The sequence below is a fragment of the Ictalurus punctatus genome, chromosome 17 (genome assembly GCF_001660625.3).
Source record: "Ictalurus punctatus breed USDA103 chromosome 17, Coco_2.0, whole genome shotgun sequence".
NCBI classification, from domain to species: Eukaryota; Metazoa; Chordata; class Actinopteri; order Siluriformes; family Ictaluridae; genus Ictalurus; species Ictalurus punctatus.
In genome coordinates, this window is record NC_030432.2 from 9,402,338 (window position 1) to 9,413,491 (window position 11,154).

At 39.1% G+C, this 11,154-nt stretch overlaps 1 protein-coding gene and 1 long non-coding RNA gene across 9 annotated transcripts; one reads left to right on the plus strand and one right to left on the minus strand.

The window, feature by feature from the left end:
• Window positions 1–101: 101 nt before the first annotated feature.
• nlrx1 (NLR family member X1) lies at window positions 102–10,353 on the minus strand. 8 transcript variants are annotated; one of them, XM_017490097.3, is made up of 10 exons: window positions 10,179–10,296; window positions 8,980–9,142; window positions 7,153–7,281; window positions 6,987–7,056; window positions 6,776–6,894; window positions 6,042–6,664; window positions 4,180–5,606; window positions 3,315–3,401; window positions 2,819–3,070; window positions 102–1,510 (listed from the first exon to the last, which is right to left on the minus strand). In XM_017490097.3, the coding sequence occupies exons 3-10, from the start codon at window positions 7,256–7,258 to the stop codon at window positions 1,177–1,179; spliced, it is 3,018 nt and encodes a 1,005-aa protein (XP_017345586.1). In that variant the 5' UTR covers window positions 7,259–7,281; window positions 8,980–9,142; window positions 10,179–10,296; the 3' UTR covers window positions 102–1,176.
• LOC124629071 (uncharacterized) lies at window positions 8,560–10,296 on the plus strand. Its single transcript, XR_006983930.1, has 2 exons — window positions 8,560–8,681; window positions 10,029–10,296. It is a non-coding gene; the product is annotated as an uncharacterized LOC124629071 (long non-coding RNA).
• Window positions 10,354–11,154: the final 801 nt, after the last annotated feature.

The window sequence follows — 11,154 nt, forward strand, 5'->3', positions numbered from 1 at the left end:
TTAACTATTTTATATGAACAGGATCAGTAGAAATGAACTAAACCTTGCACCTTTTTATGCACCTATGACTCCATAAACAAAAAGAATCAGATTGAGAAGTATTTCTTAGACATTTTGCTTATTTATTTTTGTTGTTTGAAGGGGATGGCATTGACATTATAAATACAAAAATACGTCAGGCTCTTTTTGAAATGTAGTTAAAGGCACATGATTGGGTTGCATTTTCCATGTTAGTATTCAAATGGCTAGAAATGATATTTTAAGGCACAATAAATAAACTTTAACACCAAATTTAATTAAATTTCATGACAAAACATGTTTTTTTTTTGTCAGTATAGTACTCTGACATATAAGGAAGCACTGCTTAGTACATAATTTGTTTCATTCCAACACTCTATAACAATAACATTTTTATTTTGTTCATGAACCAAACCTCAAAACTACAGCATCAACACAAGCTAATAGTTTTCTCCACACATATTACACATGAACAGGTGATGGCAATTTTAATACACTATAATGGCCAAAATTATGTGTACACCCGAACATCACACATATATGGGCCTTCCTCAAATTGTTGCCACAAAATTGGAAGCACATAATTGTATAGGATGTCTTTGTGTGCTGTAGCATAAACATTTTCTTTCACTGGAACCAAGGTGCCCACACCTGTGCACAATGCGAGGACTATGAATAAATGGTATGCCAATGTTGAAATGGAAGAAATCGAGTGTCCTGCAGAGCCCTGACCTAAACCCCACTGAACACCTTTGAGATGAACTGCAACACCGACTGCACTCCAAACCTCCTTGCCCCTGATCTCTCTCCTGGCTGAATGAGCACAATCCCCCACAGCCACACTCCAAAATCTAATGGAAAGCCTTCCCAGAAGAGTGAACATTATTATAACACCAAAGAAGGACTAAATCTGGAATGGGTTAAAAGTAAATGTTCAACAAGCATATATAGATGTGATTGGTCTGGTGTCCACATATCAGGTGGCCATTATTTGTGTGCACCTGAGCTGAGTGTTCAAGCAGCTACTTAAGAATTTCCCCATAACCATCAATGCAAACTATTTGGCACGTAGTATTTGTACACAGAATTCACGTCATATTTGTATCTGGTATTTTAAACTTTCCCAGAAGAGCACCAGGGCATAATGAAGCAGTTCCATCAATTAGCAGTGCTTCTTTTTTCCAGCATGTATAGAGTCTGCCTCACCACACGCTCCACTCTGCGGAAGTGCAACTTCTTCCAAAAGCTGGAGTGTTGTTTACGGCCCCACTCCAGATCCTTCAAGAAGACCAGAAGCTGTTCACGTACACGTTCCCTTTCCCAAGATAAGGAGTTCTTTCCTATGATGCTCAGAATGGGATGCCAGTCCTCCGAGATGTCTGAGCCCTCGGTCACTGAAGCCAGCACCTTCACCCGTCTTCCACCTTCCTGTGGAACACCACGGACATGCAGCGACTGCTTCCCCAAGTCGGTTAGCTGGTTCAAATACAGGCTGGAAAGATGCCAAGAGGAAAATATCTTGTTCAGACATGACTAATAGTGGACATAAAAAGTTAAAATGCAAAGGCATTTTGTAATGTAAAAAAAATTAAACCAAAATAAATGATGTGTGTATACGCTTTTATAACTGTGGCTGTGTTCAGAATCAACCAAACACATTCAAACTCATGTTAAGTAGTAGTAGTATACACTTGCCATTAATTAAAGTGACTGTGATTAACCCCAAATAAAGTTAAAATCTTCTTGGTTTCATCCCACTGCAAAAGTCAAGTGTGAATGGAATCTCATTGTTGAAAGGTATCGATCAGGACAGGGGTACAAAAGAATTTCCAAGGCATTAGCTATACCATGGAATACAGTGAAGGCCATCACCAACAGCTGGAGAAAAAATGGCACTAACATTAGTAAGAACAGGATGTCACTCCAAAATTGATGAGAAGACAACAAGAAGACTGCTCAGGGATGCTACCAATAGGCCTATGGCAACATTAAAGGAGCTGCAGGAATTTCTGGCAAGTACTTGTTGCTCCCTACATGTAAAAACAATCTCCTGTATTTTTCACATGCATGGGCTATGGATTAGGGTGGCTATACAGAAGCCAAAACATATATAAATTAACCCAAACCTGTAATGTTATGACTGATGAGACCAAGGTTGAATGTTTTGGCCATAATTCCAAAATAACACCATACCCACGGTGAAGCATAGTGATGGTAGCATCATGCTTTGGGACTGCGTTTCTTCAGCCAGAACTGGGGCTTTATTCAAGGTGGAGGGAATCATAAATAGCTCCATATACCAGTTGATTTGTGGCAGAAACCTTCAGGCATCTGTTAGGAAGCTGAAGAGGAATTTCACCTTCCAGCGCAGCAACGACCCAAAGCTTACATTCAAGTCAGTAAAGGAATGGCTTAACCAAAAGAAGATCAACATTTTGGAGTGGCCCAATTAGAGCCCAGACCTGAATCCAACTGAAAATCTGTGGCGTGACCTGAAGCGGGCTGTGGACAGGAGATAGCTGCATAATTTGACGGCTCTAGAATGTTTTTGCAAGGGAGAGTGGGAAAACACTGATATACTCTTACCAAAAAAAACTGAATGCTGTAATAAAATCAAAAGGTACTTCAACAAAGTATTAGTTTAGGGGTGTACACACTTATGCAAACAGATAATTATACATTTTAATTAATTAATTAATAATTTATTAATAATATTAAATGTCTAACTGTTTATATCACTAAAACCTGACAACTGTATTTTGTGAAACAAGGGGTAAAATCCTATACTAGTCATACTCACTGTAATGTGTGAATAGTGGCATGCTCTCTGCAAGCGTCAACCAGTTTAAGTGCCGCACCATCTCCAATGTTGTTGTAGGCCACATTCAGCACTTGTAACCCACCATGCGATTCCAGCCTTGCAGCTAACTCGGAAGCAGTGCTATCTCCAAGACCAGTATGCATCAGAGACAGCTTCTGTAAAGACTGGTTACCAGACAGAGCATCCAAAAGGTGGCTAGCTCCTCTGTCCAACAAGGAGTTATCGCACAACCTGTAGCCAGAGATTCATTAGATTAAACTTTACATTCAACAAACAATCTATCTTATTACATTAATCTGTGATCTTACATTTATAAAACAGCAAGATGCAGTTTTATGGTTCATGTACTTTGTACTGGCACCATTCACGCAATCAGTATCTCTTCAATACATGCAGTTTTGAGGCTAGTTACCTACCTCTTGAGCCAATAGTGCAACACAAAGTGCAACACAAAGTGCAATGAAATCTGCCTTACTGTAAAGATTTTATTTTACAGTTGGATTCGAGTAGCAGATCTCGCAGCAGTATGCAGGATTCAGAATCCAGACTGTTAAACTGCAGGCTGAAGTGAATATAAAAAGACACACGCATGCCATTAGTTTGTCTACTGTCTCAGAGATAAAACTGGTCAGTAGGTTAATGCACTGTTATTACATATGCAAAATGTTCAAGTAAGATTCTCATAACACTCATAGTTGTGGTTTTTAGGTTATTTATAGCAGGGGTTCAAAAGAATTTTGTATCCAGGGACCCCTTTAACCATCAAATACATTCCACATATACCCTCAAACAGATTTATTTCATGAACTATTAAAATTTGTAAAATATAATTTAATTTATTTATTAGAGCCATACGGCTTTCATGGACCCTTCACCTTTCACAACGTAACACATTAGATACATTATACTGGGTAAGCAGTGAGTCAAATAGGCTATTAACTATAACATCTCAATAATAAATATAACGTTTTAACAGTAGGTTGTGATTTCCATCCTTGTAACTGAATAAGATAAATAAAAAACACGAACACCCTGGTTATGCTTCATAGACCCTCAGCAGCCCCTGGACTTCACTTTGAGAACCACTGATATATATTTTTTTATGCAGGCACAAGCAATTATAAAGACAAATGATAATCATACTCAAAACAATTGCAAAGGAGGTATTAATGAACATTTGGTCTAGTCATAAAATGAAATGATGTGCAATATCAAATTGCAGAGAATTATAGTAGTCAAAAACAGTCATTAACACTGTAATCATGAATAACCCAAATGAATATCCCCACACTTAAAAATACAAATAGTTTGCTGTAATTATTAAACAGAAAATCTCTCACTTGAGGCTTCTGGTGTTGTTAAAGGCAGGATATAGCATGTGTAGCAAGTCTGGAGTGATATGGCAGGAGGACAGGTTGAGCTCATTCAGCACAAAGCCAGGAGGTAAGCAGTTCAGCACAGAACTCAGCACAAAGCACTTCAGTGGAGTCATGCGCACGTTGGACAGGTTGATGACCTTGACGGATTGCAGCACTTCAGCTGTGAGCCGAGGGTTCTGGAGCTCATAAAGCAAAACCAGCAAATCCATCAACTCTTCAGGTGGCTGCTGTTTTCGGCTCTCCTTGATCAGCTGCTTCTTCAGTGTTCGGGTGATCTGGGCCACCGTGGTGCTCTTAATGTCACATCCAAGTTGCTCCAGTAGCTTTCTGTTGCCATAATGAAGGAGTCCTCCCATAAAAATCGGGTACAACTCAAAGGACCTTGTGTCATCTGTTTGCTGCGGCTGTGGGCCTTGCACTCCCAGCAAGCTTTGCTCCACCTGATCAAGAACATCTTCATTGTAACTGTCTTCTGAGCGGAACATTTCTGCAGCCATGGTGTTAGCAATGCGCCCCCTACTAAGGCTAGTTACCCGATCAAAAAATTTGGGAAACAGTTTCAGTAAGTTGAACAGGGCAAAGATCCTGAGAGGTATGAACTTGGAAAGAATGGTCATTAAGGTAGTGATGTCCTCACCAGCTTGTCCAAGGGCAGATGATACTTGCTTAGTCACCTTCTCAAGGGCAGTTTTGTTCTCACCAAGTACAACATAAAGGGCAGCCAGATACTCCTGCATGGCTGGAACAGCAAAAACATATCGTTTCTCATCTGACTCAGTAAGATTTCGACTATGTTCCACACAAGGCATGAGGAAGAAGTCTAGCACATCTGTACGAAACACTGCCAGTTGCTGAAGTTCTTCATCGGTTTTGGTCTTTCCACCAACCCACTGTTCAAGGTCAGTCTCTGAAAAAGAAGTATGTTTACTGTTGACTCCATCGAAAGCCAGCTTCCCTACAGTGCGGACCACATAAAGCATTAATGAATTCTGTTCCTCTGGTGAATATATGTCTCCTCCCACTGTCAGCACCTCTCCCCCAAAGTTAAGCCTCAGGAAGCTTGTGTAGATACCAGTAAGAGTGCGAATGGGTGCCTTGGCATCAGTAAAGTGCAGAAAGTGAAGTGTGGCACACATGAGCCAGCAGTAGGAAGGCAAAAGGCAGGCTGTTGCTAACTGGCTCTCCCGCTGCAAGTTGAAGTAGAGCATCTCGATCAGAGATTCTGCTTCTTTGCCTGGCTTTTCTCCACTTTGTTGCAACAGTCTACTTGTAAAGTAGGTTCTCTGGCGATCAGGATCACTGAAACCACAGATCTGAGCATAGCGGTTCACATATTTCTTTGGGATACGATCTACAGCAGACAGCCTGGTTGTGACCAAAATGCTGGCCTGAAAAATATTCAATGAGAAAGGTATAGTGAGTGATTTCTCTTCAGTGGTTTCTCCAAAACACAACTCTAAGCTAAAGGACTGTCTGTCTGGAAATGAGAAGTGGACAACTAATACAAAGAAATGTAGCTATTTTTATACTGTGCATTTGTTTTTGTTGTTCCTAACAACTATTTGGTTATGCACTATGATTTTGCTTGGGTAGTGGGGGATTGGGGTGGGGATTCAGACATTCGAAAGATACAGTGGTGGTTGTTGTGATTAACATGCGACAAGGAAAATCACAGCTAAAATAATGTGTAAAAAATAACTGAATAAGTCTAATAAAACTTATTTTCTTTCAAAAATTAAATGTGACAAATATATTTGGCACCCCTAAATAATTTTATAAGGATGCTAATAATTAATAGAAGGAGACCAGAAGTTTAGACACACCTCAGGTAGGAGGTATTTCCTCAGCAAGTTCACCACAACAGCTCCTGCTGGAAGAGCCTCATTAGGATCACTGCATAATTCGGTGGTGGCAATCCTAAAGTCTAACTTCATCTTCTCCATTCCGTTGAAGATGAAGAGGACCTCACTGGCCTGGTTATTATCTCCACTGAGAAATGGTGTCTTACGAAGGTGTACATATTTTCTACCCACAAGGTCTCTTAGCGATGTGGATTTAGACAACTGAGAGAGATCTTCACAAGAGAAGGGCACCACCAGCTTGAACTGGGACAGGGCTGAACCAGCACACCAGTCCAAAACCAGCTTGCGGACAACTGTACTTTTCCCAGTCCCAACAGCTCCATAGAGCAATATGTTGAGTCCTTGTTGCTCTGTGATGCTGTTTCTTGGGTCAAACAGATGTTTAGCTGTGACAGATTTTCTCAGTGATTCATTTCCTTTGAATGGATTAATCGAGAGGCCTTTTCCTTCTTCTGGGGATTTCTCAAGAATAAGTGGCTCTACATGCATGGTTTGAGGAGAAAAGTAACCGCCAAACTGTTTCTCTTCCCGAGGCAAGTGGCTGAACCACATCGCTAACTTATGTTTGTGGAGCTCTATGGGATCTGTAGATCAAATTCAACACAGCAATTTAATTTGCAACCTGGACCCAATACCCAAAGGCTGTTGTGTATAGCTACACTTGATACCATGGTATGCCAAAAGTTTTAGCTCACCTGTGTTTGTTGTGCTGGAACAATATAACCTCAAACTGTAACCAGAGAATGATGATCTCGTAAACTTTATTCGTTCACTCCACCCCATTCTACAAGGACTCATCCACCTGTTAAAGACACTTATGAAACAAGACTTTAACACTAGGGTGTACACTTTTGTTATATTCTTACATGCTAGAACATCAAACTGCTTTAAATCATGGTATATTACCTGGGCTGTAATAAGGATCCAGCTTTTCTGACACAACAGAAGTCACTAGGTGGAAAGGTGAACTCCAGTTCTGATAGAGATAATAATAGGAATACAAATCAGCAAAATACAGTACTTATAAGCAGATATGTAGATAAATCAGAGAAATGTGCTTTAAAAAACCCACTTCTCTCCGGAAATGTTGACTCATGTTTGTAGGACAAATCTTTTAGTGTCCTGTAGGATCTCTTGCTTATAGCTTCTGTTCCTGTCACCCTTCCAAATCGCCACATTCTGGTATCCTTTAAGACCCCTCCTAAAATAGCAACAGTCCTAATGTATTATGGTTATGTTTATTTACATTCACTGCTTAGCATGAATGTTTTAACCTCCGTACAGAATCATACAGATCAACCTCCTAATTTTCCGAGCAAGTTGCACTGTTTGCAGAATAACTGTATATGGAAAATGATGTGCATGTGTTTTGCATTTGTTCTGATGAACAGCATGCTTCAAATCAGAGCATGTATGCTGTGTCCCAAAACTCTCCATACATAGGGGAAATTACAACTGTTTAGCAAAATGTCTTACAATTTTTTTCATATATACTGTTGGCAAACTGGAAACCAAAGTTGGGAGAAACAACTCTGTGTGTGTTTACAAAGAAAGTCGACAAAGTCGATATATTTGTGGAGTTGTGTGCACTCTTGACGCTAGAAATATTTCAAAATCCACAAATGCGTGCAGTGACCACAAACACTTTGTTCTTGACTTGAGATTACATCTGTTGTTTACAATTTGAGGTTGGTTTTAGTTCTATTGCTGCTGTTTGTAATGCTCTTTAAAATGATCACTGAGGGGCGGGGCGACATCGACTCGAAAGCAGAATACTACAGAAGTACGGTGGCCGAGAAGTGCAAAACAAAACACAAATATAAAAACAAAAAACAAGTCCACAAACAAAACTACAATTTATAAACACAATGACAAATCCGAAAACAAATGAACAAGACAGAAAACACACTAACAAATCAGACAAAACTGAAAAGGTTTTTATATATAATATTTTGAATGAATTACTTACCGCTGATTGGACGACACATATGTCAATGAAGATATACAGGAAGTAAAAAATTATAAACAACTTTGTTTCTTGTACGTTAGTGGACTTCTGTGTTTATATTAAACCATTTTTTTGTCCATAGCGAAACTTTAAATGCTAGAAAATAAACGTTTATATTGGCAAGAAATGAGAAAATGGAATTTATTCATTGCTAATTTCAGGAAGGACATTCACATGCCGTCATTTTGGGATCTTCTGTTAACATACCATGCCATAAAGATTAGCTTGCGCTCTCTAAAAACACACCTAAAGGACGCAGGTCTGTTTAGAGGAAAAAAATATTCCCCATTAAATGAAGTAAGGAATGCATAAGAACAGAGCTGTGTGGACCAGGACAGTAAATCGGCTACCGGATAATGCGGTTAGCGCTTCCGCAGAAGCACAAGTTGCGTCTAAACCGTGATGATGTTATACATCTGCTGCAAGAACTTACAGATCAAAGGACACGCCGTAGATTTGTTCATTTTTTTATTTTAACCGCAATATGGACAAAATATACTGACACATGCACACACGAATTGACTTTCCAGTACTACCGCAGCCTGCTGCACTTCCTGTATATCTTGATTGACAGATGTGTCGTCCAATCAGCGGTAAGCAATCCATTCAAAAATATACCTAGCTTTTCCGTTTTGTCTGATCTGTTCATGTGTTTTTGGATTTGTTGATTTGTTTTCGGATTTGTCATTGTGTTTATAATGTGTTGTTTTGTTTTGCAAAAACGCCATAAGCGGCCATGCGTTATTAACTTCATTTTCTGTTGTTTTCTCGTGATCTTGACATAACCAAAAGCTGTTTTCTCACAATGTAACTTTAACCTGAGAAAATCTGGCGCTTTGTCGGGTGTTACATGCACGTTGGCATCTTCGCCATCACAAATGTAATAATTACCCGCTGTAGAGATGGATTTTATCTCCGCATTAAGAGAGAGGGGTCTTAAGTGTTAGACACTCCTGCAGGGATGATGTATTTTTGTAGGCCACCCCGGAAGTCAGCATCATCCTGGTTCCCTCCACAAACAGCCAATAGGATTTTTTCACTGGCTTTTGGATTACTGCAGAAAATAAACTCCATGACTAGCAAAAGTTTATGATTCTTACATGTTTCGTTCATTAAGATAATCTTCACAAACGACCACAACATTTATGAATTCTGAAGGCTGCATACACTCGCCAGAAGTAAAAGCTAATGTTTGGCTCTAAACGAACTACACCACGGTCGCCTGAATTCAACGTCACCACCACTAAACTTCCGACAACTCTTTCGATCTTTCATTTATTTATTTAATAATAATAATAATAATAATAATAATAATAATAATAATAATAAATACAATTTCGAAAATACTATAAATTGATAAATCTACAAGTTGACAAGTTTGAGTTGCAAGAGCGCGAATATAAACACAACAAGGCTGTAGTAGATGAGTTTCCTGTTCGGCGTGATGACGTTTAATTTCCCCGCCAACCTCTGTAGTCCCATCTAACCACTTGCTATCAACCGTCTTTTTCAAGACACGTAAAAGCTTTTAAAAAATTCTGAGTGGGGTATTACTGTTGTATTATATGTCGTAGTACAAAACGTGAACATATCGTCAGCTTGTGCTAACCAAAAACCCATTCAAATACCCCATTGACTTCAGGACATAACTTTATGTCGAGATCACGAGAAAACAACAAAGAAAAAAATAAATAATAACAATGCATGGCCGCTTAGGGCTTCAGTAGAACATACCACAGTAACAGATCTTTCATGGCAGCTGTCAGCTATTCAGTAATAAATAATTTTTGTGATTACTTTGTATATAATGTTTACATATTGCTTCGCTGTACACTGTTGAATCAGGAACTGGTTAGATAGATAGCTGTTTGCTTTGAAATCGCTACTGTCCTGGTTTAAGGCTTAATTTCAGTAACAAACGACAATGTTTTCTTTAACAGGTCAAGAGAAGATTTCACTACAGCCAAAGCCATGTTTATGTAAACATGGCGATGGGGTGACTTTTAACAAGGAGACGTAGTAGCGACATTAAAGTTAAAGAACAAAAGTCACGATTAAATCATTATATAGGAAGGATTATTTCATCTTACCCACTGCTTTAGCATTGTTGCATTGCAGCTTTATGGTCCGATTTTATATATTTATATATTTATTCCTAATCGATCGCCATAAAAACCATAAATTGATGTACACACACCAGCAGAACGGCAGCACTTCCTGTTCTTGAAAGCAGGGTGTACGGTACAGTGTCTCTCTCTCTCTCTCTCTCTCTCTCTCTCTCTCTCTCTCTCTCTCTCTCTCGTGGACAAGTTTCTACTGAATTTCTTTCAGATATGTTTTAACACGTCGAAATCACATGCACTGTCATTATAATTTCTTACATGCTTATGCATATGGCTAAACCTCATAGTCTTACCACAGAGATTAGCACGTGCCTGCAACACATAAAACTCCTATATATTCATTTTGGTGCATTTTGATATTAGATATTAGGATTAGATTAGGAAATTTAATCTGCCTCTAGTACGCTGAACAGCATGCATACTTGTATTTGAATGTATGAATGCATAAATATTATAAATATCCATAAGCACTGGTCCAGTGTTCATTGATATTGAGTAGTACTTAGAACAGTGGCCTACCAACAATAATCTGTTCAACTAAAAGTTTTGAAATACAGTACACTCTTGTCAGTACACTCTGTTGAAACAATACACTAGTTTATTACTTAATGTCATAAACCAGTTGCTTGTCGTCTTGCTGACCTGCTTTCCCAGTGCTGTCTTCAGAGACATGGTGTTCTGTGTGCATAAGAAGTTGGGAGAGCAGTTGGAAAATAGCCAGACCTCATTTTATGAGTAATTCATGTAGAAATCAACAATTACAAAGGGTTCACAAGCTTTTACCCCACAGCACCAGGGTCCCTGGTTTTGAGCTTGATGTATTTCTGTCTGTGCATGTTCTCCCCGTGCCCACAATGGTTTCTTCTTACAAACATATGCCCGTAGCTGTGTGTGTGAATGTGGGTGTGTGTCTATTGTCCAAAAAAAAATCCTACAGATACAG

What these genes read in the sequence shown, in the direction of transcription:
- nlrx1 (XM_017490094.3), bottom strand. An exon ending in GGATCCTTATTACAGCCCAG is followed by an intron (nt 6,895 to 6,986) that starts GTAATATACCAT and finishes TTGTTTCATAAG; the next exon opens with TGTCTTTAACAGGTGGATGA. An exon ending in GCCACTATTCACACATTACA is followed by an intron (nt 1,511 to 2,818) that starts GTGAGTATGACT and finishes GCATCTTTCCAG; the next exon opens with CCTGTATTTGAACCAGCTAA.